Raw genomic sequence first — 21,989 nt, 5'->3', positions numbered from 1 at the left:
GTCGGGCCGAGCCGCCCCTGCGGGAGCCGGACCAAGGGGCCGTGCCGGGGACCTGCACAGGGCGGTGTTGACGTACTGGGAACCCCCCGAGCAGGCTGCAGGCCGGCTCCCCCCACCCCGGTGGGGCCACTTGGGGGCTGCTCTGGGCCCGACCCCGGCCTCCAGCAGGACGCTGGGACCTGCCTCGCCCCGGCCAATAGCAGGAACCGGGGGAGCGACCCCCACCCCCATCCACGCCCAGCCGGGGCCTCGGCTCAGAGCGCGGCCGGGGGGCCTGCTCAGCTCTGGCTCACGCCCCCTCCTCTTCGGGAACCGCCTGGCTCTTGCTTCCGCTGCTCTGCTGTTCCCAAGCTTGACTGCCCAGCCCCAGGCTCAGCCGTGGCTGCGTGCCGGGCCCGCCCTCTGCTCGGACAGCACAGTCTGGGCCGGGGGCCTTTCCCAGCTGCGGGGTCGCTCTGCCCCGGAGCGCCAGCAGGGTTCAGCCTGTTCCTGGAACTGCCGGGGACGCCTGCCCTGGGGTGACGTTACCGCGCAAGAGGCAACCAGCTGGCCGGCTCAGAGCCCCACGAGACCGGGCAGCCCTGGGGGAGACAAGAAGTAAAGAGCAGCTGGGACAAAAGCAGGCGCGGGAGGAAAGAAATCACCCCATCCCCCACCCCGTTCCCTAGCTCCCCGCCAGCGCCTGGGTGCAGGAAAGGGGGAGATATCGAAAAACTCTTCCTGCTGCCCCCAATGCGCTTCTGAGCCCCCCGGGGCTGCCCCGCTGCCAGGGTGATATTAGCTTGGCTCTTACCCCACACACCGCGCTGCCAGGGCAATATTAGGCTGGTTCTTACCCTGCCAGCGCGGTGTGTGGGGTATTTCAACGTTGGCATCCGCCCCCCGGCGGGGTATTGCAAAGGCCAGGAGGCACGAAGGGAGCCGCGAACCGGCAAAGCAGAGACCTCGGCGTCCACAGGCCCGTTCCTAGCAGGAGGGGGGTTGGCGGGGCTGGGCGGGGCGCTCAGCCCGGGGGAGACACGGCGCCAGAGGGACGAGGAAGGAGCGAAGACCCGAAGGAGGAGGGGAGTGGACACGATGGAGACGACACAGCTGCCTTGGGCCAAGGGACTTGTACTTCCTGGACCCCAAGCCCAGGCGGCCCAGCATGGGGCAGCGACGGTCCCTAGCGCTGGCGTGGCCCTTGGCTCCTCTCCACGGGGCCCTGGCTCACGTCCCTGATGGGCCCTCCAGCGGGCCGGGTGCTGAAGGCAACGTGGCTGGGGGCCACGTGGAGACACCCCTCCCCTGGCTGGAACTCACCAGGCAAAGCTGGTCCCACCAGCGGCGGAGGAGCGTGCGGGGCCCACGGTACCTGGCTGGCAGATGCCTCCCCGGCGGATCTCGGGCGACCTCGTAAGGTTGTAATAGGGGGTCAGTGTCATGGTGTCCCCCTGGTCCAACCTGCATCCCAACCAGAACTGCTCCCAGCTGGGCTCGGGGGGGCAGGCGGGGTGGGATGGCCGGGCTCGGCGGGGCGGGTGGGGGGTGGTCAGGGTGGGATGGCTGGGCTGGGGGGGGGAATGGGGAGGTGCAGGCCAGCTGGGCTCAGCCAGGAGGTGCGGGAGAGGCGATTGGGGCGGGATGGCCGGGCTCAGGGGGGCGGTTAGGGCCCAACCCAGAAAAAGACAGGCTGTAGCCCCTGGATTGGGACCTGGCCCCCGGCTCTGTGGTTGGGGTTCACTGTCCACCCCAGCTCACCCCCAGCCCTTGGCCGTGGTGCTGCGGTGTCCGGCCATGAGCAGTGCGTGACGTGGGCGAAACATACCAAGCGGTGAGCTCATGCCCCCCCGTAAATCCCGGTATCGCAGGCCCCGGCCCTCGTGCACCCCACCCCGTACGCGGCCCCTGCCCCTGCTCCGTCCCCTCCTCAGCAGGCCCCGTCCCTGGGCGACGGGCTGTCCTGCCGTGGCAGGCGAATCTCACACACGCCCCCGAGCCGGGGCAGGCGACTGCAGAACTAGCAATGGACGTGCAGGAAGGGTGACCCCGAGGAGACCCTGGCGGCAGGGCCCCGCCCGCCCCGTGCGGCCTGAATGGGGGCTCTGTGCCCGCGTGGGGCGCAGGGAGAAAAGCCCCATTCAGCCTGGCCGCAGCTGCTCGGACGACCCCAGACAGAAGGGGGGCGGGCAGGATCAAAGGGAGGGAGAAACAGAGCGCGTTGCACAGAGCCCCTCACCCCGTGCCCTTCCGGGCGCACCGCCTGGCTCCAGCGGCATCTCCTCGGCCCCAGGGGCCTGATTCCGGCACGGGCGTCACGGCTTCCACTCCAGCGCCAGGGCACCCCCGCGGCACCCGGGAGTGCTGGGTGCCCAGGGCCGTGGCCTGCTTTCCCCAGGAAGTTCTTTCATTCGCCCCATCCTGCCCCGGCAGGTTCGAACCGGCCCCCACCCCCCTCCACACACACACACACACACACACACACACACACACACACACACACACTCTCACTACCCTCCACCCCCCTCCACACACACACACACACACTCTCACTACCCTCCACCCCCCTCCACCCCCCTCCACACACACACACACACACTCTCACTACCCTCCACCCCCCTCCACACACACACACACACACACACACACACACACACTCTCACTACCCTCCACCCCCCTCCACCCCCCTCCACACACACACACACACACTCTCACTACCCTCCACCCCCCTCCACACACACACACACACACACACACACACACACACACACTCTCACTACCCTCCATCCCCCCCCCCCACGCTTCGCTCAGCCCCCGTCCCGGGTACGCACAGCCCCCGCTGCTGGGGAGCTGCCCCCGGGCTCCAAACCCGCCGGCGACACATCACCCTGGGCCCTTCACGCCAGGCCGCTCAGGGAGGGGAGCTGGCGCCCCCCTGGCACCGGCCGACCTTGGCCCCAGACAGGCCGCAGCCGTGAAGGGGCTCCCGCCGCTGACCAACGGGCAAGGCCACGGACCCCCAAACGCTGCCCCTGCCTTTGCAGCTCCCAGCCAGCCCCTGCCTAATCCCCGGGCAACACGTTGTTAGTGCAGCTGCCGCCCCCTCAGCCGGCTCTTCCAGGAGCCCCCGAGCTCCGGTGCCCGAAGCCCTTTCCCCGAGCTGCCTGGACTCGCTGGCCGCATCCCGCCCTGGGCCTCGCCTCCAGCCCCACTGCCAACCCCAAAGGCTGAGTCCCGAGCGAGGACGCTGAAATCAAGGGGCTGGGGGTTGAAAATGTTAATCCAGGGCCCTCTCCATCGGGGCTCGGGTTTCCAGGCCTTTCGCGCACAGAATCACAGGCCGAGACGGGGCCTTGAGAGGTCATCAGAAGAGTCCGACCCGGCACCGTCTAGACCAGCCCTGACCGGCGTCTGTCCAGCCTGCTCTTCAATATCTGCAGAGATGGAGCGTCCACAACCCCTGGGCAATTTATCCCCGTGTTTCACCACCCTGACAGGTGGGAAGATTTTCCCAATGTCCAACCTCAACCTCCCTTGCTGCAATTTAAGCCCCTTGCTGCTTGTTCTATCCTCAGTCGTTAGAGAGAACAATTTTTCTACCTCCTCCTTGTGACACTCATTTGGGTATTTGAAAACCGCTCGCATGTCCCCTCTCAGCCTTCTCCTTTCCAAACTAAACAAGCCCAGTTCTTTCAGCCTTCCCCAGATGCCATGCTCTCTAGGCCTTTAATAATTTCTGTTGCTCTTCTGTGGACTCTTTCCAATTTCTCCAAACTGCGGTGCCCAGAACTGGACACAAGACTCCAACTGGGGCCTAACCAGCGCAGAGCAGAGCAGAGCGGAAGAACGACTCCTCGTGTCTGGCTCACGACTCTCCTGTGACGGCAGCCCGGAATGAATGTTCTTCTTTTGCAACAGTGTCACACTGTTGACTCATATTTAGCTTGTGGTCCACTAGAACCCGTTGATGCTTTTCCACAGACTCCTTCCACAGCTGCCACTTCCCTTTCTACACGTGTGCAGCGGATGGTCCTTCCTCAGCGGAGCACTTTGCATTTGTCCTTTTTAAACTTCATCCTATTGACCTCAGACCATTTCTCCAGGTCATTTTGAATTCTGACCCATCCTCCAAAGCACTTGCAGCCCCTCCCAGCTTGGTACCATCTGCAAACTTTACCAGTGTACTGTCTGTGCTGCGGTGGTGGGGCTGACCTGCACCCCTCAGTCCAGCGCTGGGACTCAGGGCAGAAGCTTGGTGGGGGGCACTTACCCCAGCCAGCCACTGTCATCCTGTGGTCACTCTGCAGTATGGCTGTCCCTCCGATCACGTGTTGGAAAACAGTCGCATTCCAGGCTCATCCCATTGTCCAGGTACAACCAAACCCCGACCTAGCTTTAAATTAGGAGACGAGGAAGCTGCCTTCGGAATGTGGTGGTCCCAGCTCTTACCGTGTAGGGGGAGTTCTTGAACTAATGGACGTGCAGACAGCGAGATGTACAAACAGATATAATATGGCAGGAGATTCCCGTACAAATCAACTGAAGAGCCATGCTGAACCACACACTACACCACCTTGGGAGAGATGATACATGTGTATTCAGGGCGCATCAGGGCCTGGCCATGGTGGATTGTTGGTCCAGGCGTGTAGACATATGGAACTGAAGATACAGGAGATGTGCGCTCTTGTGCGCTGTGATATTCCAGAACAACTCGTGACGGGCAAGGGATCACAATTCAGTGCAGCAGAACTTCCATCACACTGAACAAAATACGACTGGATCGTACAACTAGCAGCCCACGTTACCCACAGGCGAGCGGAGAGGCTGAAAGAGCCATCCAGACAGCCAAGAAAATTCGACGGCCGCAAAACCCCATTCCTTGCTCTCCTGCCTTGCAAGACACCACCAAGCGTGGCTTCTGGATTTAGTCCAGCACTGCTCCTGAGGGGACAACGATCCAGCACTACTAGAAAAGAACCAGATCTTCCCAGTGGCCGGACATGCAGAGTAACCAGACCGGATCGGAGGGTTTAAAAGAGCTACGGACACTTACACCGGACGTCACTCAGAGAACTGCCAGCTGGGGGCCGAATCTGTCTGCACCTGGATGGAGATGCAGGGGAGACAGCGTTAGCTGCCGTACAGAAGAATCTGGCACCCGGATGGCAGGCAATCAGAAACCACTGATGTGTTCAGCTTGGTCCTCCCCGAGCACAATCGACAGAACAAATGCACCGGGCAGCAGACGCAGAACAAGATCTCGCAGCCTCAAGGCCTCTGACCCGATCACAGCCAGTCGCTGCAAGGACAGACATGCAGACGGCCCAGCTGGGAGGCATCCAGGCCGAACACCTGACAGGGATGGTCTAGATGGGGCAGGGGACAGGTTCTAGGTTCTGTGATTCTATGCAATGCGAAACCTGGGATGTCTCAGCAGGACAAACGGCTCCAGGCTGCACTTTGGTGACAGTAAATAGCGCAAGGGCGGGAGCGTGGAGTCGAAAGAGGGAGATGGCCGGGGGATGCTGAACTGGGTGATACGGATCAGCCCCTAGCCCAGCGGTTTGCAAACGCCGGGCCTCGCCCCAGCACTGGGGTGGGATGTCGGGCGCTGGGGCTCGTGGCTGCAGGGGGATCAGGTGAGCGGGGGGGGGCTAAGGCAGCTCCCCGCCTGGCCTGGCCCCGCAGACCGTGCTGTGCCCCATGAGCGGCCGGCAGCAGGCCCGGCTCTGAGATGGTGGGGGGGAGCGCACAGGGCTCCACCCACTGCCCCTACCCCGAGCATGGCTGGAAACCTGCTGCGTCTGGGCACAGCATGGTCTGTGGGGCCCAGAGGCAGGAAGCTGACTTGGCCCCCCGCTGCACCATTGAGCGTGAGCTGCTGGAGATAAGCACCCCCCAACCCCGAGCCCCCTCCTGCACCCCAAACCTCCATCCTCTACCCCCCCACCCCGGAGCCCCCACTCCACTCGTATGACGTTGGGTCACAATATCGACCATTTTCTTCAACTGGGTGGGGAAAGCACGAACCCGCTGGGCTGGGGGCACCGTGCACACGCCGCGTGAGCGCCCCTCCGCCATCCCGGCAGCGCAGCAAAGGGCCTCCCATGACCACACCCGGAGCGTGCAAGGGAGCCTGGCGCATGCGCCGCAGGAGATTGCTAAGACAGGCGGGCAGCGTGGTGCCGTGGGGAGAGAATAGGACCAGGATGGGGGTCCTGGGTCTCTTTCCAGCCACTGACTCGCCACGTAACCTAGGGCACGTCTCCGTGCCTCGGTTTCCCCATCTGCAAACGGGGGTAACGACACTCGCCTTGCTGGTGACCTCTGACCGAAAAGTGACACCCCAGTTAGGATCCGACCCACGGCAGATCTCCCGGGCCGGACAGGGGGCAGGGCTATTGTGCACGAGCGGGAACAGTTTAATTGTTTGCTCCCAACTCTTCCCTGCTAGGAGGCTCAGCTAGAAACGGAGCCTTGTTGAATGTGTGGGGCAGAGGCAGGGCCCCGCCTGGGGAAGGAGCCTCTCCTCTCCAGTCAGCGGCTTGCTTCCCTCTCGCTGTCCTCCCCCGCCATCTGAGTCACGCCTCGGGCAGCCAGGACCGGGGCTTGGCCACCTGACAAGAGGCCGGCGCAGCCAGTGGAGCCAGGCTGTTTCACACGGGCCGGCGGGGCCGTCTCAGGCCTCTTCCAGGAAGAGAGCAGCTGCTTTGGGGGGAACCGGCCCAGTCAGCCGGCCGAGCCTGTGTGGGCGCCGTGTTCCCCTCGGCAGGCAGTGGGGCCCACGCTCAGCCCTGGGGGCCCGCGCGGAGTCCTGCCTGCAGGCGCGCTCCCCGGAGACGGGGCTGGCTCCCGGGTCCCCGGCCTGAGAAAGGCCAGCCACTGTGCACAACGGGAGCCGCGCTCCCCGGGGCCTGGCTTGTGCTGGGAATGTTTTGCAGATGAAGCCGCCCAGGCATGAGCTAGGCTGAGTTTAAGACGCCTCTCCCAGACAGCCCCCTCCCTCCTCCCCCTTTCCCCTCCCTCTCCCGCCCCTCCGCCAGCCGGCCTGGCTGCTTTCTAGCAGAGAGGAGAGGTGGGTGGCCGGGGGTCGCTCTGCTCCGGACGGGATGGAGATACTGAGGCTGGGCTGATGCAGCCAGGGCCGCTTCTGCCCCAGCCTGGCCTCACGGCAACTTTTCTAGGGCGCCTGGATTTCATTGCGGAGCTGCCAGAAGAGCCAAGAGCCGCTTGCACGGACGGGAGAGAGCGTGGCGGGGGAACTAGAGGCACTAGGAAAACGTCTAGCCTCCCGGGAGAGCGACTGGTCCCCTTCTTGCTCTCCCCAGCCTCCCCGTCACACATGGTAATGCCGCCTGCTTTTGTCCCTTCGGGATGACTTTCCCCCTCGCTTGCCCTGCCTGTCTCCTCTGGCATCTGCAGCCGCCACCCACCGCCTGCAGCACGGACCTAGCAGGAGCCTGCAGCTTTAACGCTCTTGGCACCCGGCAGGGGCTGGTATGCCCTAGCTCCAGGCTGCCCGCCTGCCCAGCGCCCGGCTGACGCTAACGGTCAGGTGTCCTGGTGGAGCAGGAGCCGGGAGATACGGTTTCAGCAGAGAGGCTGTCAAACCGTTTGTGCCTGGGGGAAGAGAGGGAGGGGGGGCTCCCTTCTCACGCACAGACCGTGTCTCCAACTGCCAGAGCAAGCGTCTGGCACCGAGCAGAGCGCCGGGTGCACGATCGCTAGCAGCTGTCGGGACAGAAGCGTGCGGGCCGGCAGATGCTGGCGGTTAAAGCTGCCCTGCGCTCCCTTGCTATGCTTGCAGGCACGGAGAGCCAGAAAACGTGTGTCGATCGGCCCGCTGTCTCCTTTCCCTGCGCAGGGAGCGGTCCGGTCTTCCGCCCGCGGGCGGTGGCTTGGCTAACCACTCCGGTGCCGCGTTGGTGCTAGCGGGACTCTGCGCTGCTGTGACGTGCTAGGCCGGTACCGGCTTCTCCTCTTGCATCCCACAGCGCTTGGCTAGCCCGTGACCTCTGGCTCCTGCTGGCTTGACCCCGGCTGAGCCGCCCTGCGGCACGGGCTGCAGCGGAGGGAGTCGCGGCCACTGGGCCAGCGCTCCGAACCCCACTCCTTTGGCTGCGGGAGGCAGAGAACGGGGCTCTCGGGGGTTAAATGGGAACCCGACGGTGCCAGAACTGTATTTACTGTTCAAAGCCAGCCCTGCCCACGCCGGAAAACTAGACGGCGATTTGAGGGGTGGGGAATGGCGGCGCCTCGGTCCTAACACCCGCACCGGGATGCAAACAGCATCAAATCCAACTCTCCGTGTGCTCTTAGTGCCTCGCTTGCCTTTTGGTGCGTCCCTGGGGCGGGGCAGAGGAGCAGACGGGTTTGTTCCCTTCGCTTTCTAAACACCCCCATCAGCAGCCCCTTTCGCCTCACGCCGCTGCTCCCCCGGCGCAGCCAAACCAGACCCAGTTACTGACGGGAGGTTGTTTGGGAGCGTTTCGGAAGGTCCTTTGTCACTGTGACGGCGCGTTGGGGTCCCCCGCCTCCTGCACCCCCAAAATGGCACGAACAGACTCCGCCAGCCAGTAGAATAGAGGTGGTTTATGGCTTCTCCAGCATACAGCACAGCACAGATGTCATCAGGTTACAGGGCAGGCCTGGGATGCCTCAGCCCCCCTTGATATGGGGCAGGGGTCTCGGACTCTAAACCCCCCAGCCTTTGCTGAGGCTGCTTCCTCCATGCTCCCAGACAGAAAACTAACTCACTCTCCTCCAGCCCTGCCCCCCAGCCAGGGCAGCATCCACCTTCCTTTGTTCCTCTCCATGGGGGGTAGCTGGTCAGACAGGTTGAGAGATCCCTTTGCATAGTGACCCATCCCTGTCCTTCTGGGCTGTGGTACCGGCGGCAGCCAGTGGGGTTACCACAGACCCATAGAAACCAGCAAGTTCCCCCCCACCTCCAACGTCACAGTCACCATGGGCCAAATCATCCCTGATGAATTGCCCTTGGTGGAATTAAACCAGGAACAAAGTTGGGTCATTGCGATTTGTAAATTCCCCCCTCCCCACCCCCAGGGCGCCGCCGGTCAGTTTTCAAGTTTCTTTTAACCCTGGTTTAAGAGGGCCCTACTGCGTTACAGAGCACAGGACTTGGGTCTGAACCGGTTCGCCTGGGAGGGGAAGGCGGGGGGAGATTTGGACGGTTTCAAAGCGGTTCTGTTCCAGTAGGACACCTACAGTGAGTCTGCCCAGCAGGGCGTCACTCGAAGTGAGCTAGGAAAAGCAAGCTGTGTCAATTGCCTAGCTTCTTTTAAAATGAGGAGCGTCCACACAGCACTCATCCAGAATACAGCACCCTTAAGAGCATCAGAACGGCCAGGCGGGGTCAGACCAAAGGCCCATCCAGTCCAGTGTCCTGTCTGCCCACAGCAGCCAATGCCCGGTGCCCCAGAGGGAGGGAACTGAACAAGCCGTGTCTCTCCTGCCATCCATCTCCACCCTCTGACAGAGGCTAGGGACACCGTTCCTTACCCAGCCTGGCTACTAGCCATTGATGGACTTAACCTCCATGAATGTATCTAGTTCTCTTATAAACCCTGTTCTAGTCCTAGCCTTCACAGCCTCCTCAGGCGAGGAGTTCCACAGATTGACTCTGCGCTGTGTGAAGAAGAACTTCCTTTTATTTGTTTTAAACCTGCTGCCCATCAGTTTCATTTGGTGGCCCCTAGTTCTTATATTATGGGAACAAGTCAATAACTTTTCCTTAGTCACTTTCTCCACACCACTCATGATTTTATCTATCTATAAAATACCTCTATCCCCCCCCCCCCCGCTTAGTCTCCTTTTCCAAGCTGAGAAGTCCCAGTCTCTTTAATCTCTCCTCATAGGGGACCCGTTCCAAACCCCTCAGCATTTTAGTTGCCCTTCTCCGACTTCCCTTGCTCCTCGTACAATGAGGGTTACAGGAGTCGGAGTAAGAAGTCCTCCAGCTGGACAGTATGTCGACATAACTGCCTGCTGTGTAGACACAGACTAAGTTATTTCCAAATAACACTGCTGTGTAGACATACCCCTAGGCTAGGTCTACACTACCAGGTTCTTTCAAAATAATAACTCCCACAATAGCTATTTCAAAATCAGCTTATTCCTGCTCACAAGCCGGAGTTACCCTTCTGAAAGGGCAGGCTTGGTCGGGTGGACGCTCGCCTTGTTATTTCGAAATAACTCCCCAGTGCAGACAGGCCCCTAGTGACTACAACACCCCGGCAGGTGGTGGAGTTACTGGGCTTTGAGATGTGGGAGTAACAGCTGGCTGCTCCGTTCATCTCCCTGTCCGACAGACCAAGGCAGGGTCTCGTGCAGTCCAAATCTCTCCCTCCGCCCCCGTGGGGAAGAGAGCCGGGGGGCGGGGGGAGGAGAGGGGGGAGTTTACAAATCTTAACGACCCAACTTTATTCTTGATGTAATCAATGTGGGTGGAATTACACCAGGGATGATTTGGCCCAAGATTGAAAAAACCACAGGGACACGCGTGTCACACGCATGTTGATGGAGGGATGCTCAGGAAAGCGCCTCAGAATTAACTAAGCGACGTGATGTTAAAGTGCGTTCGCTAAAATCCATTAAACCTACTTAAGCCAAGCGGGACAAGGCGGCTTTGCGTCTGAAGCAGCACGTCCACGGGGTTTAACGTGCTTTACTTGGTGCACGCTCAATTCCCACCGGGGGATAATTCCACTTAACTTCCCCGTGTGGCCCCCGTCGACAGGCGTATGACAGTCTCCCCCTCCGCCCCAGTGTCAGGGCTGGCTCCCCACTCTGGCACGATGAATGCAGAAGTGGGGGCCTGCAGAAGTCCCCCAAAATCTTCTCTCTCCAGGCTTTGGTATAAAACTCCCCCCCAAAGTCCCCAAACCCTAGATTTGGGGGATAAAAATCCTCTGCCACCATCAAGTGCTTTTGAACCCACAAGGGGGGGGGCACTTGAAACCAACCCCAGGGCACCCCAAGCTCTTTCTCCAAAGAGCTTGAAAAAAGAAAGAAAATCCAAACTGCCATCTAGGACTGCTGTCCCCTAGTCAGAGGCCTGCAGACCTCGTTTCACGAGGAGTAACGGTAGTTCGGAATAGGACCCTAGTCCGAACTACCTAGTTCGAGCCCCGTGTAGCCGCGCTACACGGGGTTCGAAGCAGCGGGGATTTAAAAATGGCGGCTCCCCGCTTATGCTAATGAAGCCCGGGAAATTCAAATCCCGGGCTTCATTAGCAAGTGCGGTATGCATACATTACCCCGCTAGTTCGAACTAGCGGGGTAGTGTAGACATACCCTCTCTCACACACACACACACACACCCGTCAATCCCCCCCCCCCCCCCCAAGTTTTGCTGCTATTTTGGGAGGGGAGGGGGCATGAGGATTTCTCAAAAATCAAAAGTTTGGAAACCACTGATCTAGAGCAAACTAGCCCAGAGACAAAGGAGAGAAAACCCCCAAATTCTTTTGCCCCAGTTTAAATCCCTATCTGCATTTCTATTGGCCGACTGCTACCTGGCTAGTTACAGTTAACCCCTTAGTCCCCAGGCTGCTGGCCATCCCTCATGATCGTGACAGACGGGTACAGCCGGGGGCCCAGGGCCAGGCTCAGTCACGTCCCGGAAAGTCACTGGTGATGTAACGGGCTGTTTGAGGACTCCGAGTTCCTCCCCCGGTGCCAACGCGAGCTCCTCTCGGCGGGAGGCTCTTCGCTTTGGAATTGCGCCCTGGCCATGACGTTACATGGAGACCAACCTTCCCACCAGGTTGCAAAGCTCAGGCGTGCAGCAGGCCCAGCCTGGCAGCAGGAGATAAGAGCCCTCTGTGCTCTTGGGCCCGAGCCGGCCAAGCAGGAGGTTTTATGTGCATAGTGACAAAGCGTCTCCTCACGCTTGCAGGCGGCTTGCCTGCCTCCCAGCAGCCCTCAATTTAGACACCGGCTGGCTGTTTGTAGATACGCCCAGCGCTAGCCAGCACGGGGAACAGAGGGAAACCGAACAGCAGTCTCGGTGGCCCCTCCAAGTGGCACAGGGCAGGACAAACCCCTGTACCAAAGCCAGGCTCCTTCTAGCACTGGAATGGGGAGTTGGGGGGGGGGGGGGGGTTTGGGCCCCAAACTCTACTATAGGTTCCAGTCCAGGGACCTGCAATAGCCGGTAATGTCCCTGGTAAAGGTGACATGACAGCTCTAAGTCCCTGGGCCTCCTCCCCAGCACCTCCCTTACCACAGGTTCTTCCTCCGGGCACCCGCTTGCACCTTCTCCTCCCAGACTCTCCACAGCCTCCTACAGAAAGGGACCCTTCTGACCCAGCCAGTCTCAACTGGTTCTTCATTGGCCCCAGGTGGTCTGACTAGTCTGACTCACTTGACTCCGGAAACCTAATTGGCTCCAGGTGACTTAATTGCCCTGATTGGCTCGGAAAAGTTCCTGCTGGCTCTGGACTAGTCCTTGTTAGTTTACCCTGGGAACAGACTTACTCGGTGTAGGGCTAATACATTTCCCTTTTACCGCTCTGCTGTACCCCTCTGGCCGGACCCTGTCACAATAATATAAAAACTCAACACACCCTGGTTACAAGCACCTGCCACCAGCTTTTGCCAGTTCAGATTTTGGTTTGCATGCTCAGAAACCGACATTTGTGCGTGCCCATGAGCGTCCGTATGTGCAAATCTAGTCACCTGTCCAGTTCCTGCACCCACACTAGCTCTGGGGGCGCTGTCTCAGGATACTCTCCATGAATGGCTTGAAAACTCTCCCTAAAGGCATGAAAAGCCACAGTCTTTCCCTACTAGCTAGGTGCCCCCCCATCAGACAACCATTTCAATTCCCCTCCTGCCCCCCATTACTTTCCTAAAGCAGCTGATCTGTCACATGAGCTCCGCCCGATGCTTGCCTTTGGCCACCACTTCTGCCAGGCAGCCTGGCGTAGCCTTGGAAATGGGGTTTGTTTAAGTAACAGCTTCCTCCGAGCCCGCTCAGCAAATTGGAAATGCCCCTGCGTGAACCTTACAGGGGTTTGTGTTTTAGACCCGACGGGTCTTGTTCTGCAAGGGACGGGGCTTTGGAATCTGCGGGGTATTTCCTAGCAGTCGCCAGTGGCTGGTTTTGAATTGATGAAATTTAGGGTTGACACCAACCCCGAACGCTCTAGCCTCAGGCCTGGCCATTGCATTTCTGAGACACTGGCCAGCATCTGGGGAAGTGCTTGGCTCTGAACTTGGGGGCAGTTGAGACGGATCCAATGTCTAACTACCCCTTCCTAGACTGGGCTGAGCCAAATCCCTAGGTGAACTCTTGTGACGGTTGAGGAGGTTAGAATTTGGCGTCTGAGGTCCGTCACAAATCAGAACTAGTATAAAGCCCCTTAACCAGCCTGCTCAAAAGAGACAGCCCTCGGTAACACTAGTGGCATCTCCCTAATTTGCACCGGACAAGTCTTCAGTAAACCTAGAAGGTCGGGTTAAGGTGCGCAACTCCAGGTCAATAAAACACTGAACTGGAGTCGGCTTAGCTTGAGCCGAGCTTGGCGCCATCTTCACAGAGGGAGGCTGGCAGGTGAAAACACTTCTGTCGGCTTCCTCTACTCCTCGCGACGGTCAGGAGTACCGATGCCGACCGGAGCCGTCTTCAGCATTCGATTTAGTGGGTCTGAACTAGGCCTGCTAAATCGAACCCCAGAAGATGGGTCTCCGGCGTGGCAAGTGGAGACGTGGCCTGAGACCTTTAGGCCTTTCCTCACTTCAGCCGTGTCATGACTAATGTTCGTGGAGTCCCGGCAACACGTGGCTGCTCTTAAGGAAGCATGACTATTGCCCATGGCTGCACGAGCCGCAATGGTGGCTAGAAGTCAGGGGTCTTCCTTCAGAGACACGTCCACGCTCCCGCCACGCCGGAGGGCTGGGACGGGCTCCGTGGGGGGTCAGTGAAGCGGGGGGCAGCGGGGCAAGGCCATTGCTGGTGTTGCTCTGTCTGACGGAGGAGCCGTTTCCCCTGCAGGATCCCCGCTCCCTCGACGTGGCCGTGCAGAAGGCCCTGCTGTCCCTCTACCCGCCATTCGACGTCACGGCCCCAACCGTCCTCAGCCAACTGTTCCGCCTCCTCGACAGCGACTACCATGGCGACGGGCTCTGCTGCCTTCTCGACTTCCTCATTCCTGCCAAGCGCCTCTTTGAGCGCGTGCGGCAGGCGGCCTGCGTGAGTCTATCGGTACCTACAGGAGCCTCCCCCGGCGTTCCCAGAGCCCGCTCTCAGGCCCAGGCCTGCCGGGGGGCCTGGGCATGCTCAGGGCTCTCCCCTCTGAAGGAAAACCGTCCTCGTCAGGGCCGTGCTATTAAGCCAGGACCAGGATGCGAGTCCCTTCCCGAGTCACATTTTCATCTGTCCAATGGGATGATCCTGCCCTCTCCCCCCAGCGTCGAGGCCCTTTGAGGCATGGCTACATCTGCTCACTGTCCCTCACGCGGCACCCGCGCCAACAGGGGCTGTGACCTTGGCCCACGAGCCGCTCACATCCCGTGGAGCGAAGGCCAAACACTGGCGACCCCTCACTCGCTCACTGCTCTGCAGCAATAGCGCTCACCAAGGAGGGCAGGCTCATTGGCCCCACTTGACAGATGGGGAAACTGAGGCACGGGGAGACGAGTGACTTGCCCGAGGCCACCCAGCAGGCCCATGGCAGAGCCAACTCCGAGTCCCAGTCCAGCACTCCACCCCCCACAAGCTGGACAGAGTCTGTGTTGTTAACCCAACGTGCTGTTCTCTCTCCTAGGCACCTTACCTGAACTGCATCTTTCTCCACGAAGGCTGGCCCTTGTGTCTGCACGAGAAGGTGGTCGTTCACCTGGCACCCCTCAACCCTCTCCTGCTGCGCCCCGGAGACTTCTACCTCCAGGCAGAGCCCTACGGGGAGCAGTCGGCCTGCCTCACGGTGAAGTGCCTCTCCCGGGACTTGCGCACCGTGGAGGAGAGGCTGGTCCCTGAATCCTCCCACGCCCTGCTGTTTACCAGCCACTGGCTGGAGGAAGTCAACCATGCCCTGAGCGGAGCGCCGCTGCACACCTGCCTGGTGGCCACAGAAAAGGGCGTGGCCCCCCTGCCGTGGAGTCAGATAGCCACGCCAGAGTTCATCCACAAGCCCACGGTGGCACCAGGACCCACCCAGCTCGGAGCGTCCCTTCTGGCACACGCCCTGGGCCTCAGCAGCGCCGCAGTGCCGGAGGATCCGGCCTCACAGAGCGGCACTGGGTCTTTGGGCCTGGCAGATGCTCCGAGGCTGCACGGTAACATCCCGGGCACGGTCCTGGATGGCCAAGATGGGCCCGAGAGGTCAGGCCAGGGCAAGTACCCAGGACTCATAAAAGTGGACCAAGCAAGCCCCCGGAAAAAGCCCAGCGCGTTCGTGGTGCCAAGCCCGTGTGACCGGGAAGGGGACTACGTGGACCTGCTGGAGTGGACTGAAGAAGTGAAGCTGGAGCATCTGGCCACGTCAGGACCGTCCCATGGCCAACCGGGACCTTCTGGAGAAACCCCGGTGTCGTCCGCGAGTAAACCGCGGCTTCCCACGGGCACGAGAGGGACAGCGGCAGAGAAGTGGCCCGGTGGGAAAGGGCAGAGCTCGGAGGAGGGCCCCTGCACCCCGCGTCTGAGGAGGAAACTGCCCCGAGATCCCAAAGTCCCTGGGCTGAGGTGTCGGTACCGCGAGTCCTACGTGGCTGCCATCCGGAACCCCGTGAACCTGGGCTCTGGCCTGATGGCAGCCATACTGGAGGAGTCGCATGTGCCCAGACAGGCGTTCCCTGTGGCAGGCAGGCCTCGGGAGAATCCAGCTCCCGCCATGCAGGGGCTGGACCAGGCAGCCGCTCCCAGACTCCTCTCTGGCTTTCCTCGGAAGGCCGAGCCGCAGGCGACCAACGCCGAGGAGGGGACAAGACAGGGGTACTCAAAGCTGCTCAGGTCTCCTGCTGGCGCAGTGAGAAACCTCCCTCGGTCACAGTCGCCTCCTGCCAGCCATAAATTCTCCTTCTTCAAGGGCCAGCGACAAGCAGCAGCCCCAGGGGCCGGCGTGTCTGGTGCCAGCCAACACGAAGGGCCGCGGAAGAGGATGTCGGCCCTTTACTCTCCCCGGGTGAGCAGAGCCAAGGCAGCTGGGAAAGGTAAGAGCCCACAGGGGGTGGTGCCACACCAGGTCTGAGACAGTAACGGCACACGCGTCGGTCCCTCTCCGCTAAAACCTGCCCTGGCTTTGCTCTGTTTTCCCGGCCAGGTGCGGATCAGACGGACGGGTCTCTCGGCGACGTCGGCTCGCGCCAAGGCACCGGCTGGATGAACGGCCTCTGTGCAGCCGAGGGCAGCTGTCCTGCCAGGGAGCGACCGTCTGCAGAGTCCAGCCCCCAGGAGCTGCTGCACTGGCAGGATCTCCACCCGGAGCTCCTGCTCTCGGGCCTAGCTTGTCTGCCAGGTACAGAGCCCAGAGACAGGCTCCAAGGCATCGTGGTGCGCTCACAAAGGGTCTTTTCACCCCCCCAAACAAAAGCTTTTTGGGGGGATCAAGATTCCAGTGTGGTGGCAAATTGGGGTTCCCCGTCTCCTTCACCCCCGTAGTGGCACAAACAGACTCCGCCAGCCAGTAGAACAGAGGGAGTTTATTGCTCCTCCAGGATACAGCACAGCACAGATGTCATCTGGTTACAGGAATCGGGGCTAGGAGGCCTCAGTGCCCCCCCCTTGAGATGGGGGGTGGCTGGGCCCTACAATCCCAGCCCCCCTCCCTAGCTCCTTCTCCCCTGCTTCCCAGACAGAATCTAAACGACCCTCTCTTCCTGCCCTGCCCCCCAGCCAGGGGCAGCATCCACCTTCCTTTGTTCCTCTCCCTGGGAGGTAACGGGTCGAACAGGTGACCTTGTCCCATCAGCTGCTCTGCTGGGCCGTGCTACAGACAGCAGCCAGTGAGGGTCACCCCCAGCCCCAGCCAGCAACCAGCAAGGTACCCGCACTACGTCACACAGCCAACGTTTTTTAGGGGTGTTGTTGAAAAATGGCAAGCACCAACATGGAACCATTTCAGCCGCTCAGGTAATAGTGTTCAGGAAAACTAGAACAGTTTGCCTGTCGGCCGAAACGTTTCCATTCCAAGAGACAGAACCACTTTGCCACACTGGATGTCGGGGCGGGGGGGTTTACATGGGAAACTGGAACCTTTTTAAAACAAACAAAACAATGGTGTGGGAAAGCCCAAACTCCTCCAGCCAGCTCCATTCTCCGCAAAGCCCAGCTCAGCCGTTAGCCCAACAGTGCGCACAGCCCCCAGGCAGGCCAGGAAGCCTTCTCCCCATTTCGCAGATGGCAGCACTGAGGCACAGAGGAACGCTGCCCCGAGCCAGCATGAGACTCCCAACACTACTGGCTCCTCCAGACTCCAGCCCCTCACAGGAGCCTCCCCGCAGCGAGACGCTAGCAGGCAGCAAGGCGACAGTGGGGCCGTGGTGGGGCTGGCCCAGTAGCGTTTGGCACAGCTCTCCAGCAAGGCCCCGACCCAGCCGTACTGCAGGTGCTGCCCGTACAAGCCACAGGTCCCAAGAGCTGCAGCCTAGGACCAGGGCTGGATTTACACACGCACTAAGCAAGCTCCAGCTTAGGGCCTCTAAACACAAAAAAAACCTAAATTTCAAATTTTGTAATGCTCCGGCGCCTTAGACTTGGCATAGCTTACAGGGGCGGGGAACCTAAGGCCTGGGGGGCGGTCGCAGCCCCCGGCTTGCCTTGATCCAGCCCCACAAGGCTCAGGGCCCCCCTGCACTGGCGCTCCAGTCCCTCCCCCCTCCACAGGGCTGGAGCACACAGAATCTACCAGCCTGGGCCACCCCAGGCTCTGGTGTGCAAGGGGAATGTGGGGAGTGACTTTTCTGTGGGTCAGCGGCCCCCACCCAGAAAGGTTCCCCACCCCGAGTTGCTGAGCACGGCCGGCGTTAAGACGTAGCTTGCTTTTCCAAAGGGCGTCTCTGCTCCGCGTGGCTGCAGAGAGACGGCAGCTTGAAAACAGGGCTCCTAGCCCGAAACGAGAAGGCAAATCGGAGACCCCTGCCTCTGCTCCCCCAAGCAGGCAGAGTCCCGGGGGCGGGGCTCTGGCTGCTAACACAAGGGCTTGGCGGCACTGGGAACTGGAGACGGGCTCTCCGAGGGGGGCCGGGTTAGCCTGTCACTAAAGCCATCTGAGCGCCTCGCCAAACTGCACGGCGGGGGGGACCTTTTGGGGTCAGGTGTCACTGACCCACAGAAACATCAGTTGGGGGCCACACACACACACACGTGACGTGGCCGCCGACTGACGTGACCCCCGACTGAGAAGGAGACATTCCTCTCGCACAACAGAGCCGGGCGGGGGCCTGGGGGGGAGCAGCCTAGTAGATGGTCTGTGTGCTCCAGCCCTGCCGCAGGGCGCTGAGCGTTTGCTTTCTCCTGGCTGCAGGGAGCACAGATAAGCTGGGCCGGGCCCTGATCCAGGTGAGCACAAGCAGCAGCGCCTGGGAAGCCACCTGGTGCTCCGCCCCAGCGGTAGCCCAGCTCCTCCTGTACCTCTGCTCCATCCCCAGGTAAGGGCAGGCCCCGGCAGCTGCCACACGACAGCAGGTGTCTCTGGGTGGCTCCCTGGCCCCCCCCTGCCCTGTTACCCCTTCCTGCCAGGCATGGGGGCTTGCATGCCCCGTTCTGACCCCCTCCACTTGGGGGGGTGATGGACCTTGGGGAGCACAGTGTTGGGGGGGCTCTGCCTGGGAGCATCCCCACTGGCCCCTTTGCTTTGTGCCCCTAATGTGGCACCGGGGAACCAGCTGGCTCCAGGCAGCTCTCGGGGGGCCCAGCGACCTGTGCTGAAAGGCGGCATTTCGGGGACGGGTCCCTGCGGGAGTGTGGGGGTTTTAGCCCTCCCTGTGCAGCTGCAGGATCCCCCCCCCCCCCGGACATGCTGTGCTGTGTCCCTCTGCCCCCCCCGGAGCATCTTGGGGGTCGTGCCCAGCTGCCCCACCAGCAGGGGGCGCAGACACAGTGGGGCTCTTGCCATGGGGTAGAGGCTGGCCAGAGAGCAGGGGAGAGCGTCTGCTCCCGTCCCAGGGGTTCAGGCTGCGGGACGATCGCGGGAGTCAGACTCACGGAACTAAGTCAGCCGTTAACGCGCCACACGCCTCCACCCCAGCCACTAGCGACTGCGCCCCAGCGGAGCCAGGCCAGAGACCCCAAGATCAGCCCCGGCAAGACCCCGGCCCCAGCCCAGAGGGGAAGCAGGAGTTCTGCAGTCCCCGGGCTGGGGAATCAGGCTCCGCTGTCGGGGGCTTCCGAAGGCGCCAGCCCTTCCCGGTTTGCTAGAAAGACACCCCCAGCTCCGACACTGCTGGGACAGGAACCCCGGAGGTGACCGATGGGTCCCTGTCCCAGGCAGGAGGCCTGGGGAGAATCCAAGCACAGTACTGGAGAGCTAGGACCGCTCCGAGCAGTGTGTGTGTGGGGGGGGCGGAGGGGGAAGGGGCAGGGATAGGCTTTAGCACCCCCTGCTGGTTGGTTTGAAGTATGCACAGCATTGGCAGAGTCCCTGGTCCCTCTTGGCTTCTGCCCGGCTGACTTACTGCCTGGCTGGCGGGGGGAGGCCAGACGGGCCAGGTGGGACAGCAGCTGGCAGAGGAGAGGAGGCCCCTGGATTCCCCCCCCAGACCCCAGTGGGTTCACATCCACACCGGGCCGGAAGCGGCTTCCCCCCAGACTCCGGCCGGCTCGATGAACACGCCAAACCCATAAGCACGGACACCGCGGCCTGGGCCGATGCTCTGGATCTGATGCCGGGGGGGGGGGGGGGGGGCAGCCCGAGCTGCTACCTCCCCCTCCATCCCCCCCCCCCGCCTTGCTAGTGGGGGCCCTGCTCGCACGAGTCTGCCTGGCTGAGCTGGGAGACTCACAGCCCAGACCCCAGCTGGGGCATTTCCTCCCCCGCAGGGCTGGGAACGCCCTGACCCGCTCGGGGCCTGCCTCTAAGCCGTTTGCACCCTCCGGTGAGCACGGCCGGGGGGTTCTCTCGTCCTCCAGGAGGGACGCCAGGGCCAGAGGGCTGACCGTGCTGGTGGATGCCAGGAGACAGCCTCCCGCCCCGGCCCTGCACGCGGCCATCCGAGCAGTCCAGGTACACGCGGGTCTCTGTGCAGCGGGGCCGTGGGGCCTTCTCCAGCTTAGCAGAGCCCGTTCGGGCGGGCGAGCTCTGGCCAGCCAGCGAGGAACGCACCGTCGCCCCGACGCGCCTCGCAGTCCTCCCGGAGAGCGTCGCGGGCAGGTCCCTGCCGGCCTAGAGCTGCTCTGCACAGTCCCATTGTCTGTCCCTGGGCCAAGCGTCGGCTCCCACCCCCCACATCCCCAGGATCACGTCCGCAGGCTGGGCGCAGCCGCCCGCTTGGCGCACAACGAGTTTCTCTCCGAAGAACCATGTAGGCCCTGCCCTCCCCTCCCCAGGTACCTGCCCATCCTCCGCCTCCCCCGTCCGTTACTGCCCTCCCCAGGTACCTGCCCGTCGCCTGCCTCCCCCGTCCGTTACTGGCCTCCTCTCGGGGCCCCCGCCCGTCGTCCTCCTCCCCCGTCCGTTACTGGCCTCCCCTCGGGGCCCCCGCCCGTCGTCCTCCTCCCCCGTCCGTTACTGGCCTCCCCTCGGGGCCCCCGCCCGTCGTCCTCCTCCCCCGTCCGTTACTGGCCTCCCCTCGGGGCCCCCGCCCATCCCCGGGCCTTCAGGGCTCCTGGCCCCATCTGCCCAGGTCAGTGCCCAGCCTGGGGGAGCAGCCGCCCCTCGAACAGCAACGCTGCGGGTTTGCGACGTTCCACCCCACGCGCCTCTGGCTGGGCTGCACGTGGGTAGGGCTCTACCCCATTTACAGTCCATTTTGGGCAACGTCATGGTCCTAGGCAGGCCCCCCAATGGGTGAGGGGCAACCACGCGGGGGCCCAATGATTCAAAGAGCCCTGGGACCCCTCCAGGGCCCCTGAGCCCCGCCCCTTCCACCTGAGGCCCCGCCCCTTCCAGGAGCCAGCTCCCCTTCTCCCCCCACCTTGCCAGGGCCAGCTCCCCTGGTCATAGGGTTTTAAAAGTCACAAGTGGTTCTGCTTTCTGTTATTGAAGTGTCATGGTATTGTCATTGGAGGGACATGGATCCAAAACACACAGATTTTTTTTGGGGGGGGGGGGGCATTGCAAGGTGATCATAGAGGCAGGGTCATGTGACAAAGGCAGAGTGGCTCAATGGCCACAGTCTATAACACAGCCCAAAGGTTCAGGGCAGCACAGCCTAATGGCTAGAGTCACAGGGGTTTGGGGCAGTAGCCCCAGTAAGGGGGTGTGGGCCTTCCCTGCTACACCAGACCCCGACCCAGATTCCTGTCAGCAGGGGAGGGATCCGCCACTCACTCAGCAGGGAATCCCACCACACGCTGAGCTCACACAGGTTGGGGATCCCCCTCACACACCCTGCCGGGGTCACTTCCTACCAGAGCTGGCTTTGAAACACGGAGTTTCAGGGTCATCCGGCTCTGCAGCACCAGGCTCCTGCAGTTCCGCTGGGTCTCTAGCTCCCGTCCTCTGGGTTTCTAGCTGATCCCACTCTGGAGCACCTTCCTCTCCAGGATCCAGCCTAGAGTGAGCTGAGCTGCTCCCTTTTATACTGCTCCAGCCCTTGGAGCATGCCCAGTGTGGCTGAGGGGGCGGGACTTCCTCTGCCCTGCTAGCCTAGTGCGGGGTATGCAGTAGGCACTGCTACCCTTGCTTCTGCAGTGCAGCTGGCGGGATGCTAACCCCCCGGGATAACCTTGTGACCCTCCTGCAACTCCCTTTGGGTCCGAGAAAGGCTGGTCTCCCCGGGAGATCTGTATGGCACAGGGTAAAAGCACACCCAAGGCTAGCTGGCACGGTCCTTGACGTGTTGACTTTGGCAGGGCTGCAGGCCTGGGGCGGGGGGAGGTGCTAGCC

At 61.8% G+C, this 21,989-nt stretch overlaps 1 protein-coding gene across 6 annotated transcripts in view; it reads left to right on the top strand.

Annotated features, from left to right (window-relative positions):
* Positions 1-311: 311 nt before the first annotated feature.
* KIAA1755 (KIAA1755 ortholog) overlaps positions 312-21,989 on the top strand; it is a 34,266-nt gene continuing 12,588 nt past the window's right edge. Inside the window, exons 1-7 of one of the 6 annotated variants that reach the window (XM_075900808.1) lie at positions 312-1,400; positions 7,164-7,324; positions 14,000-14,209; positions 14,772-16,155; positions 16,266-16,460; positions 18,468-18,591; positions 20,072-20,165. In XM_075900808.1, the coding sequence (XP_075756923.1) occupies positions 7,322-7,324; positions 14,000-14,209; positions 14,772-16,155; positions 16,266-16,460; positions 18,468-18,591; positions 20,072-20,165 (2,010 nt within the window). In that variant the 5' untranslated portion in view covers positions 312-1,400; positions 7,164-7,321. Of the gene's footprint in view, positions 1,401-6,637; positions 7,325-13,999; positions 14,210-14,771; positions 16,156-16,265; positions 16,461-18,467; positions 18,592-20,071; positions 20,166-21,989 lie in introns of those variants that run through there. The other 5 variants (XM_075900807.1, XM_075900806.1, XM_075900804.1 and 2 more) reach the window with 5 other exon arrangements.

The sequence above is a fragment of the Pelodiscus sinensis genome, chromosome 18 (assembly GCF_049634645.1).
Source record: "Pelodiscus sinensis isolate JC-2024 chromosome 18, ASM4963464v1, whole genome shotgun sequence".
Taxonomy (NCBI): Eukaryota; Metazoa; Chordata; order Testudines; family Trionychidae; genus Pelodiscus; species Pelodiscus sinensis.
The sequence above is the reverse complement of the archived record's forward strand: the minus strand, read 5'-3'. Positions and strand labels throughout refer to the sequence as shown.